General features: G+C 40.3%; 3 protein-coding genes across 3 annotated transcripts in view; 2 read left to right on the top strand and 1 right to left on the bottom strand.

Annotated features, from left to right (window-relative positions):
• Nucleotides 1-12596, top strand: part of LOC103509231 — a 48486-nt gene that overhangs the window by 32190 nt on the left and 3700 nt on the right. The window lies entirely within an intron of this gene.
• LOC113467439 (E3 ubiquitin-protein ligase DCST1-like) lies at nt 1016-4093 on the top strand. The gene is made up of 4 exons (XM_026823625.1): nt 1016-2648; nt 2897-3356; nt 3530-3743; nt 4004-4093. Exons 1-3 carry the CDS (start codon nt 1140-1142, stop codon nt 3730-3732), a joined length of 2172 nt encoding a protein of 723 aa, XP_026679426.1. The 5' UTR covers nt 1016-1139; the 3' UTR covers nt 3733-3743; nt 4004-4093.
• Nucleotides 8050-9474, bottom strand: LOC103509224. Its single transcript, XM_008473821.3, has 4 exons — nt 9434-9474; nt 9103-9171; nt 8759-8947; nt 8050-8534 (listed from the first exon to the last, which is right to left on the bottom strand). Exons 1-4 carry the CDS (start codon nt 9452-9454, stop codon nt 8511-8513), a joined length of 303 nt encoding a protein of 100 aa, XP_008472043.1. The 5' UTR covers nt 9455-9474; the 3' UTR covers nt 8050-8510.

Consider the following 12596-nt stretch of genomic DNA (forward strand, 5'->3'; position numbering starts at 1 on the left):
TTAATGTCTAAACGACATTTTTTTTACACAATTCCAGGTGCTAGTCAGTTTCATAATCACATTCATCGTGTTGGTATCCATGCTGTTCTACCTACCAGTCGGTATTCTGGCACATCTGAGCGGTAAAAACAATCTGTTCTTTTCCTTCGCTCATCTGTACTGGTTCATACTGAAAATGTTCTTGTGCATTTGGTTCGCCAAGGTCATCACTGAATGTCAACAGGAGGTGAGTTCCCGCCAGAGACGCGAAATAATTTTCAGGATCAAACCAACCTCAGTGGTGCAGTTGTTAAGACGTTGGACTTTGGATCTGGAGGTTGATGGTTCGAGTCCAAGTAAAGTCATAAAAATTATCTAGGTGTAATAATCGGGGAACGATATTTGTGGCAAGCATTTAAATATCCTTAACACAATTAAATATTCTCTCTTTTTTTTTAATTTTAAGGATCATTCCTACTATTGGTGTCATGTCAAAAATTGCCATAAAAGATGGAGCCGGTTTTCGGAACGGCTGGCTTTCTCTTATTCTGTCTCCCTTCCCTCTTCGATTTCGGGACGATAAGACCTTGGCAGTTACAGATCAATCTATTGAACCCCTTGAAAAAAAAAAATCATTAAAAAAAAAAAAATGGAACCGTGTTACTTATTCATAATTCAATGAAACAAAAAATGGTGAAATGGTGATTTAACAAATAACCTCATAACCTCTTGTTCATTTCAGGTACTGTACACGTCAAAGTTTGGCTACGAGCTGATGATTGAAGACAAAGTCCCTTCTCTGACCAATCAGGTGAGCTAGAAATTAATTTCAAAACCAAACCCGGAGGTTTTTGTCGAACTTCAATAACCATGATGAAACTCTATTTCGTGTTAATATAGGCCGGACGGCGCGACGCTTTGACGTACCGCTAATTCCACTTCCCGGCACGTTTCAACAATTTGTTCCCTTCCGCTTGCGTGTAGAACTGTCTTGGAAAAAAGAACACTATTTTGGGTATTTCGCCAACTTATAAGCCAGAAGATAATTTTCCCAGTAAGACTTTACTGCTTTGTTTTAGTTTCTACACAGAAGTTGTCTCATTTTGCGTTGCAACTTGCAATATTTTGTTACTTTCAGCCTTATTGTTATTTTCCTCCTAATGACGAATTACACAAGTTCCGCCGGTATTAAACCCCGCACACCATTCCTCTATAAAGTGATTCACTTGCTAACTTCTTGTATAAGAGCTACCTGTATCTGCTTCTCACCTTGTATTGTATCCTTGCTATCTTCACACCGCACTGGTGTCCGTCCAGTCAACAAATGCCTATGGTTTCTCCTAGGACTTCTCGTGAGTGCAGTCATCTATCAACTCTTCCTGATAGACATGGGGTTAGGCATACGTAAGACTTACGCCGCGGCGCTATTCATCACAATATGTGTGTGTCTAGGCGTGGTTGTATCGAGACAAATCCGCGCCATTACACTTCTTACGCTGAGTAACTTCCTGGGTAAGTCTGGCCAGAGTGCTCTGAAGGCTCTCATGTTATCATTGGTCGTGGCCGGGCCTATACAGAACCTAGCGGATAATGGACAGGAAGTAGTGCGTGTGTTTGCGTGTACGACAGCACTCACATACAATATGACCAAGACACGCTATGAGCTCATGTTCAAACCATTCTCTGATGCATTGTTCGGAATGAGAGCGGATACAGGAGATCTGAAGGAGTCCCTCAACTCTGTACGTGGGGTTGTAGAACCCATACGCAAAGAACTGCAAGATGAAGGAGAGACTAAATATTTGAAGGAACCAAACGATTACCTGGATGAATTGGAAAGACTTAGACAACAGAAACCTGACTCGAGTCCACAGGATATGACATCACAGGAGACAGCAGATCAAGTAGAGCTCAAGTATACACACAAGTTAGAGTACAGGTGTGAGGGTATGATCACCCGGGCAGGTATGAAATGTAGAGATACATTCGCCAAGTTGTATGCGTCGTGTATGGATAAACTCCACTGGTCTGTTAACTGGGCGCTATGCTGGCCGATGAAGTTGACATTCGTGTGTAACTTTGCCTCCACGTTTGGTGATACTTGTCAGCCAGGGAAACATATACCTCCAGGTTACGGACAAGGCTTCCTATCCCTGAATGACACTAAGAATCAAATGAGAGATGAGTTCAAAGATGTTCGCATGCAGTACAAGGTGGCTAAGTTTCTCAAGGTACCCAAGGGTATACGTAACACGTTTGACACATCTAGTGAACTCATGGCTCAGTTCACAGAGAAGAAGAACTTTGTTGATTTTGTTCTGTGGATGGTTGTCAAGTGGATTCTGGCTTTCTCTTTCATCCGAGTCTTATGGAAGGCTGAAGAGTACCAGCGATATTATCTCACTAATATTGAGTTCGACAATGTCTACATTACGGACTATTTCAGGAAAATTGACACTCGAAGACGAATGCAGTTCAAGCAAACAGTTCTGCCGTTGAAGAAGATGGAGAAAGCAAAGTTTATAGATCCGTACAGTCTCTCTATTCAATGGTCTACAGTGGCCACACCCATCATCAAGTTATTCCTGGAAATAGTACCGGCTACCTTCTTCATATTTGTAGATCGTTTATTCTATGAAACACTTGACTTGATCCGGAGACACTCTCACATTGAATTATTACGGACTATTTCAGGAAAATTGACACTCGAAGACGCATGCAGTTCAAGCAAACAGTTCTGCCGTTGAAGAAGATGGAGAAAGCAAAGTTTATAGATCCGTACAGTCTGTCTATTCAATGGTCTACAGTGGCCACACCCATCATCAAGTTATTCCTTGAAATAGTACCGGCTACCTTCTTCATATTTGTAGATCGTTTATTCTATGAAACACTTGACTTGATCCGGAGACACTCTCACATTGAATACACTCAGGTTGGGCATCATGATCTTAGCTTCAAGGTGAAAGGGACAGGCATGATCGCATCTCTGGTGCGTTCTGTCATCAAAGGTTTCAACGTACGGAAACGGATCAAGATGGAACATTCCAACTTGCTATGTCTTCCACAACCGACCAGTATTCCAGCATCCAGTATCTACAAAATATACTTCACATTCCTCTGTGTGTTCCTTATGGTTATATTCAATGGTTACTTGAGACGCATGCGTCGGGTGTGTTGCGCGTTGTTCTTCAGGAAGCATGAGAAGCGTCGTGTCCTCTACCTCTATAACGAATCCTTACGACAAAGACGCGCCTTCTTCAAGTTCAAAAAAGCGCGCGCATCCCGTCTTGTGAAAGAAAATCGTCTGAGTGAAGACAGCAACATACTTCTCATTCTACGACTTAGATTCCCAAGATATTTCCGCTGGCTTGTTATATTTCCCATGGCGAGGAGGAAGTCAATGAATCATTACGACAAAGACGCGCCTTCTTCAAGTTCAAAAAAGCGCGCGCTTCCCGCCTTGTGAAAGAAAATCGTCTGAGAGAAGACAGCAACATACTTCTCATTCTACGACTTAGATTCCCAAGATATTTCCGCTGGCTTGTTATATTTCCCATGGCGAGGAGGAAGTGTCTCATATGCAAGGAGCCAGAGGAAAGGAATTGGCCTAAGCATGCTTGTCCGGACTGTCCATATGTGTTTTGTCAGGAGTGCTGGGATATGATTGATCATAACTGTTATTTGTGTTATCCTTTGCCTCAGGAGGAGCAAGATCAGAGTGATGATGGATTTGAGTGGAATAAATCCGAGTGATGAGAAAGAAGGTAATTGTCAAACTGACTGGTGGCTGAATTTTCCACTAAAATACTCGTGCATAGATATTAGACACATACATACGTTTCTAATTCGTGTGTTCTCTGCGCGAAATCATATCTTTTTACTCCCCTTATTCGTGATATACATAGAGAACTACCCTAGACCTATTTTCTTAGGTGGGCATGCAATAAATAAAAGTCATCTTCCTCTCATTCTAGAAAACAATTATTTTTATTCAACCTATTTGTACGTTCCCAAATTGTTACAGCTGGAGATATTTCTACAACGGATAAGCTATCACAAGATGGAACTAATGCTGTGCGGGTTATTTCCTCTGGATTACAGATTGATCTACTCGGTAAGAGATAAAGAAGTGGTTGGGTGGAAGAGCTCATTTTGGAGAATTCTGCCACTTTGAACAAAGCCATAAAAAAGTCCTATTTGAACTATCGCTTATTCTTTAATCGAAATAGGATAAAACCGGGTTATCGGGATAAGACTGAAGGTTTAGGATGAAGTGCACTCCGGGTGGGAATAGAACCTAGCGTTTACAAAGCAGGCGCGCTATCTAACTAGGCTGGCAGACCAGGTTTTACTGCTCGTAATACATACTTCTTCTTTACATATTCTGCTCGGACGCATTCTCCAAGCATTCTCGGAAGTAAACATAAACATAAGATCGTAAGTAGACCAGATTTCAATACGTACTTCTTCTTTGAATTGGTAGGGGTTCTCAATTTTTTCCAGCCGAAACGGACAAGTGGCATACGCCCGCAGCGTGTAGTATATGGTATGCATCTTCTCGTATTGAGATACTACCAGAGTGTATTTCCTAGAGGAGTTCTCATTGAGTATGATCTTGCATAGGTAGTGGGGACTGTTGATCCGTACACCGTCTAGATAGGGAGGCGGGTCATCTGTAATAGAACAGAATAGAATGTTTGTATTGCATATTATTAAATTTGTTTAATTAACAAAGTTAAAAGAAAAAAAAGATGAGTATTTCACAGCCGTTTTTATTTCGTAGCAATGAAACAACTGCTACATTAGACACAATCACCTGTGTTCTGCGTAGTAGCATGCACATCCCGTAGTAGGCCTCGATAAAAGACACAATACTTCCCATTTTGGGGTTGGGTCAACACGAGAATACCAGAAAGTAACCTGTTGAAATATTTGCAATCGAGTTGAAATATTTGCAACCGAGTTGAAATATTTGCAATCGAAAAACGAGTGCCCATTGTCGATGGTGGGATTCGAACCCGGGACCTTCTGCATGGCAAGAGCTTTACTAATGGGCTAACCGTGATTTAAATTACTTACAAGGGTAGTAGACTCGTTTGCCCTCGTTCTTGTAGACCAGCACGGTAATGTACTCTCTGTTCTGCTTGAAATCCTCCAGCTGTGTGATATGCCTTGTCAGCAGAATCCATACAGCCCCGACCCCGCCCCCTACCTCCAGACGAAACTGAGGGTTCTCCCCTATATTGTACACGTCCTTGATAGGGCCTTGACCCGCCGACCATGATCTGAAATAAAAAGGGAAAAGGGGGCTTTAATATATCAGCAAGTTTTTTCAGTATGAATGCTCGTTCCAAATGTCTACAAGTCTACAGCGATTATTTCTTATTATTATTATTTTTTTTTTTTTAAAGATGAGTGTTCCACCGCCGTTTTTATTTCGTAGCAATGGAACAACTGCTACATTAGACGCTTGTGGCCTCTTCTCCAATCGGAACGGACAAGTGGCATACGCCCGCAGCGTGTAGTATATGGTATGCATCTTCTCGTATTGAGATACTACAAGAGTGTATTTCCTAGAGGAGTTCTCATTGAGTATGATTTTGCATAGGTAGTGGGGACTGTTGATCCGTACACCGTCTAGATAGGGAGGCGGGTCATCTGTAGTGGAACAGAATAGAATGTTTGTATTGTATATTATTTGTTTAATTAACAAAGTTAAAAAGAAATACCTAAAGGAAAGAAAGATGAGTGTTTCACCGCCGTTTTTATTTCGTAGCAATGAACCAACTGCTAGAGTAGACGCATGTGGTTTGTGTCGTAGCATGCCTCTCATCAGATGGGCGATAAAAGACACAATACTTCCCGTTTTGGGGCTGGGTCAACACGAGAATACCAGAAAGTAACCTGTTGAAATATTTGCAATCGAAAAACGAGTGCCCATTGTCGATGGTGGGATTCGAACCCGGGACCTTCTGCATGGCAAGAGCTTTACTAATGGGCTAACCGTGATTTAAATTACTAACAAGGAGATGATAACATTATCTATGTTCTTGAACATGACACTGTTGTGAACCAAGAAGAGGACCAATATGAGGGTAAGACCATAGGAGGAACTGCTTTTGAAAGTAATGTTGTTGGTAGAATAGATTCTAAGGTGGAAAGTAACTTCACTAACAAGGGTAGTAGACTCGTTTGCCCTCGTTCTTGTAGACCAGCACGGTAATGTACTCTCTGTTCTGCTTGAAATCCTCCAGCTGTGTGATATGCCTTGTCAGCAGAATCCATACAGCCCCGACCCCGCCCCCTACCTCCAGACGAAACTGAGGGTTCTCCCCTATATTGTACACGTCCTTGATAGGGCCTTGACCCGCCGTATAAGCCAGAAGATAATTTTCCCAGTAAGACTTTACTGCTTTGTTCTAGTTTCTACACAGAAGTTGTCTCGTTTTGCGTTGCAACTTGCAATATTTTGTTACTTTCAGCCTTATTGTTATTTTCCTCCTAATGACGGATTACACAAGTTCCGCCGGTATTAAACCCCGCACACCATTCCTCTATAAAGTGATTCACTTGCTAACTTCTTGTATAAGAGCTACCTGTATCTGCTTCTCACCTTGTATTGTATCCTTGCTATCTTCACACCGCACTGGTGTCCGTCCAGTCAACAAATGCCTATGGTTTCTCCTAGGACTTCTCGTGAGTGCAGTCATCTATCAACTCTTCCTGATAGACATGGGGTTAGGCATACGTAAGACTTACGCCGCGGCGCTATTCATCACAATATGTGTGTGTCTAGGCGTGGTTGTATCGAGACAAATCCGCGCCATTACACTTCTTACGCTGAGTAACTTCCTGGGTAAGTCTGGCCAGAGTGCTCTGAAGGCTCTCATGTTATCATTGGTCGTGGCCGGGCCTATACAGAACCTAGCGGATAATGGACAGGAAGTAGTGCGTGTGTTTGCGTGTACGACAGCACTCACATACAATATGACCAAGACACGCTATGAGCTCATGTTCAAACCATTCTCTGATGCATTGTTCGGAATGAGAGCGGATACAGGAGATCTCAAGGAGTCCCTCAATTCTGTACGTGGGGTTGTGGAACCCATACGCAAAGAACTGCAAGATGAAGGAGAGACTAAATATCTGAAGGAACCAAACGATTACCTGGATGAATTGGAAAGACTTAGACAACAGAAACCTGACTCGAGTCCACAGGATATGACATCACAGGAAATGAAAATTACTTATGATAAAGAATAGTTTAGACTTTGGAGAGAACTATTGTAGGAAAAGAAAAACTGAGCCTGCCCAGTTAGCTTGGAAGGTTGCACGACCTTCCTTGTAAGCGCCAGGTCGCGCGTTCGATTCCAGCCTGGGGCGAACTTTATACTAACAGATTCCGTCTTGGAATGGCTGACTTTCTCCGATCCCGTCCTTTTTCTCGATTTGATTTAGGGAAGATACATAAGACCTCCATTGTTACAGTTCTCTCAAAGCAACGGGCAAACTCACTGCCGCCAACAACGGTATTCGAACCCGGATCTCTGAAGTATCAACTTACTTCTCTGCCAGATCCACATTCATGAAGGGTACAAAGTTCAAGTTGTTAATCTTGGATGTTGTCAGTAGAACAGCTTTCTCCTCTTCAGTGTAGGTGTCCCGGCCTGACACTTTCAAATGTTGACTGCTACCGCGGTGTAGCGTGGTTATCTTTGTAATAATAATAGAGAATTAATTCTGTATATTTTTCTCAAGAAAAAATATTATAAATAAAAAAAATTAAACAATAATAAAAAAGGAATCATCTTTACAAACAAGATTCTATGATAAACATTTTAAACCTTGAGTGCCCGATGGGCTCAAAACAGCCGTGTGTCAAACCTTCCTCTAATCACGATAGTAACTTTGATAGCTAGGTATTTAATATCTAAGTGTCGCAAAGACACACCAGGTATTTAGGAAGAGAAAACGGAGCCAAAATAAAATTGATTCTGACTGTTTCATGACGGTTGACAGAACAAAAGAAAAGGAAGGAAACCGCTCTAATCACGATAATAACTTTGATAGCTAGGTATTTAATATCTAAGTTTCGCAAAGACACACCTAGTATTTAGGAAGAGAAAACGGAGCCAAAATAAAATTGATTCTGACTGTTTCATGACGGTTGACAGAACAAAAGAAAAGGAAGGAGACCAAATGGCACCAAGGCACCAGATATTGGTAAAAAGATTGGTCACGCTTTCCAATCCTAAACACGAACACAAAATCATGATCTAAGTAGGTACAAAGAGTTAGCTAACACCTATTCTCAAAACACAAGACGGACTTTATACGGTTCAATATCTCTCGTATACAAATCTATGGAAATGGAGAACAAAAGGATTAGATGCTGGCACAACTTGGATTTTGTATATGGATACCGATCCTATCCGAATAAAATCAAGTTATGGCTCTACCTCATCCTATAATTCTTATCAGGGCAGTTTGATGAACCTACAAGGTTTAGATCTCTATGGAAGGACCACGGACTAATCGTCCATGGGGTAGAACACCAGCAACACACACAAAAGCGCAGACCATCAAGAAATCACCCACAAAAGGATTAGATGCTGGCACAACTTGGATTTTGTATATGGATACCTACCGATCCTATCCGAATAAAATCAAGTTATGGCTCCACCTCATCCTATAATCCTTATCAGGGCAGTTTGATGAACCTACAAGGTTTAGATCTCTATGGAAGGACCACGGACTAATCGTCCATGGGGTAGAACACCAGCAAGCTCTGTTGATTGAGGAACAAGAGATTCAGCAAGGAATCCAGCCCGATATTTTCGACCCGTAATAGTTTGGCGCTGGCTGCCCGTGGAGGTTTGACTAGGATGGCTGTGCCCGCCACTCGCATGCGATGGATGTCTTCGATCTTGAGTTGCTTGCCACCATCACCTACTTGTTCCAGTACCACCTTAAGGAATCCAGCCCGATATTTTCGACCCGTAATAGTTTGGCGCTGGCTGCCCGTGGAGGTTTGACCAGGATGGCTGTGCCCGCCACTCGCATGCGATGGATGTCTTCGATCTTGAGTTGCTTGCCACCATCACCTACTTGTTCCAGTACCACCTGGCAGATGACATCCACATGGATGTGCTTCACAATACTGGTCCCTGGAATACCGTCTAGATTCTCGATCTGAAATGGGGGAGAGAAAGAGTCAGGCATTAGTTGAAATTTTCTGCTTTGAAATAGGCGGTGATTCAGAAATTATATCTATTCTGTGTCTCCAATGTATTGCTTGCAATAGGTACCTACTTATTGTAAACTCCTATTCCTCAGCTGATTTATTAGGTACTTAGGCGGACATGTGTAGGTATGTACACTTGAATGTGAGAAATCCTAAGAGAGCTAACTATTTTATATTAATAATTATTAAAATAAAACGCCTCGGACTCACCAGTTCTTGTTTCTCTTCCATTTGGCTGACGTCGGCGCGGTACACGTATATAAACTACCTATAAAATTAATTTACCCTATAAAATTATCTACTCTAGACTGTGACCTAATTAATGCCCTACACCTGATTTGGGATGCCTACCAAAAGCTCAAAAGTATTCTATCCAAATTATACCAGTACGTTATTAAACGTGGTTAAGTACCTAAAGTTATTTAGAGAAGCTTGGAGTTCCAATTCAATGAAAATGGCTGATCTTGAAATAGGTACATAGGTAATCGACGAGTGATTGTGGGATCAAGTTCAATTACTTTTAACCTCAATAAACTAGGAAATTTTACGTATATAGTGCTTTATTTTATAGGTTTTTTTTCCATGTTTATAGATAATGTGGCATCTTTATTACTCGTAGATAGATAACAACCTATAGTCTTTAATAAGTGAACAGCCCAGATTAGGTCGGATTTCTGATTTCATTTCGAAATTTTATAAACGCATTTACCCTTTTCAGAGCCTCTTCATCGTAAGCCTGTGCAGGTGCGTAAAGTAATTCGACATTCAATTAGGTAAACAATGTCAGCACACTCAGTGTTTGTTTACAATGTTTACAGAAAAAAAACACGTGAGTCTGAAAATAGGCATTCAGGACTTAATTGTAATTACGTCTTTTTTGCGTCTCCTCGTTTTGGTAGAATGCCAAATATTTAAATGCAAGTCTTGTTAATGACAAACAAATAAAAAAATGCACTTCATTATTTTGCTGCATTAATGATGCAGTGTGGGATTATAGCATTATAGCTATACGTATGTAGTTAGGTAGCAAATGACATTTGTGGTGTCTATCTAGGTAATATTATTGAGCTGACATGTACCTATACTTGGATATCACAGCTTATCTCTATATTGTTTGTTTCTCAGTTTATGAGACATAAATCGTCTATTATAAACAAAGTCCTGACGTACTGGTAAATTTGGACAGAAACGTTAATCCCTAGTGTTAGATATTATCCTATATGAATACCTTCATACCTAAATTGCAGAATACTAAAGTTCTGGCTAAGCTATTAGGTACAAGGTTTTGTTTTCCCATCCTAACTATAAACTTCATAAAAAATTAATTTACCCTATAAAATTATCTACTCTAGACTGTGACCTAATTAATGCCCTACACCTGATTTGGGATGCCTAACAAAAGCTCAAAAGGATTCTATCCAAATTATACCAGTACGTCATTAAACGTGGTTAAGTACCTAAAGTTATTTAGAGAAGCTTGGAGTTCCAATTCAATGAAAATGGGCTGATCTTGAAATAGGTACATAATAGGTAATCGACGAGTGATTGTGGGATCAAGTTCAATTACTTTTAACCTCAATAGACTAGGAGATTTTACGTATATAGTGCTTTAGTTTATAGGTTTTTTTCCATGTTTTTTGATAATGTGGCATCTTTATTACTCGTAGATAGATAACAACCTAGATAGTCTTTAATAAGTGAACAGCCCAGATTAGGTCGGGTTTCTGATTTCATTTCGAAATTTTATAAACGCATTTACCTACCCTTTTCAGAGCCTCTGAATGGTAAGCCTGTGCAGGTGCGTAAAGTAATTCGACATTCAATTAGGTAAACAATGTCAGCACACTCAGTGTTTGTTTACAGAAAAAAAACACGCGAGTCTAAAAATAGGCATTCAGGATTTAATTGTAATTACGTCTTTTTTGCGTCTCAACCGTTTTGGTAGAATGCCAAATATTTAAATGCAAGTCTTGTTAATGACAAGCAAATAAAAAAAAATGCACTTCATTATTTTGCTGCATTAATGATGCAGTGTGGGATTATAGCATTATAGCTATAGGTAAGTATGTAGTTAGGTAGCAAATGACATTTCTGTTGTCTATGTAGGTAAAATTGAGCTGACATGTACCTATACTTGGATATCACAGCTTATCTCTACCTATATTGTTTGTTTCTCAGTTTATGAGACATAAATCGTCTATTATAAACAAAGTCCTGACGTACTGGTAAATTTGGACAGAAACGTTATCCCAAGGTAAAAATAAACTGTATTGGCGTAAAAATCAAAATCCTACAGTATCTCCCTTAGGGTAGATTATCAACTTAGTTAAGGATTCTGAAGGTAATCTTATTATGCAAATTTTGACATTAGCGATTCTTTCCAAGGTTTTCTGATCCGATTCAGTCAGGAGTTTGCAACATTCAGAGGCACAAACCCCCAACGAAATCTCCCACATTGGAGAATTCCAAAATTCCAGACTCTTCAGTGGGTGTTGGGATTTGTTTCTTTCAATAATTCCCAATATTTCTAAAAAGACCTTTATACATATATCTTACTGCGAAGGTTTTGAACTTTCTCTTAGCATAAGGTGTACAGGTGATATTGATACCTAATTGTGGACAGCATTAAACAGAACACTCTAAGGCAAACTCCATATAATAAGGCAATTCCCCTTAGATGGTTCTTTTTTGCTTCATGCTGTTTACTTACCAATAAGTTCAATGAATCTTAGCACGCTTCTCACCATGGAAGTTTCTTCTAACTCCGGCTCTAGATCTTCCAATTCATAGCCAGAATCTTCGCTGCTTTCACCGGTAAACTCCTGTAGGAAAATAGAAAGCAGATGGTTGTAGACGAGATGGTATGGGGAGGTTTGAAGGGGAGAGCTAACAGGGGCGGGGGTATCTTTGAGAATTTGAAACCTATCTATTGAATTTGTTCCAGGTTTTTTTTTTAATATAATAATGTTTTTGTTTTTGTGTATTGTGTGTTAGGCTGTTAGGCAGTGATAGTTTAGTAGAGAAGAAATGGATAAGATTAGGGACTCTCAGGAGAGGTTTTCTAGGAATTGAAATTGTTTTGAAGAATATTACCAAATACCCCAGAAGGTACCTATTACGTCCAACTACCCACTGAATTTCATATTGAAAATGGAATAGGTAATCAAAGATTCCCCAGTATCAGATCAACATCGTGAAAATCTTGAGCACATTAATGAAATCCCAAACTACCCAAACGCGTACTTTGACTGAAGGACTGCCAAAAATCTAGTACCTACCGATTTGAATTCAAGAGGTGTCCTCGGTCAGTTCGTTCACCTTAAAACAAAATCTACCACACTCCAATTTGATCTTCGCCCATTCAAATTTCGCC

The sequence above is a fragment of the Diaphorina citri genome, unplaced genomic scaffold (genome assembly GCF_000475195.1).
Source record: "Diaphorina citri unplaced genomic scaffold, Diaci psyllid genome assembly version 1.1 scaffold476, whole genome shotgun sequence".
Taxonomy (NCBI): domain Eukaryota; kingdom Metazoa; phylum Arthropoda; class Insecta; order Hemiptera; family Psyllidae; genus Diaphorina; species Diaphorina citri.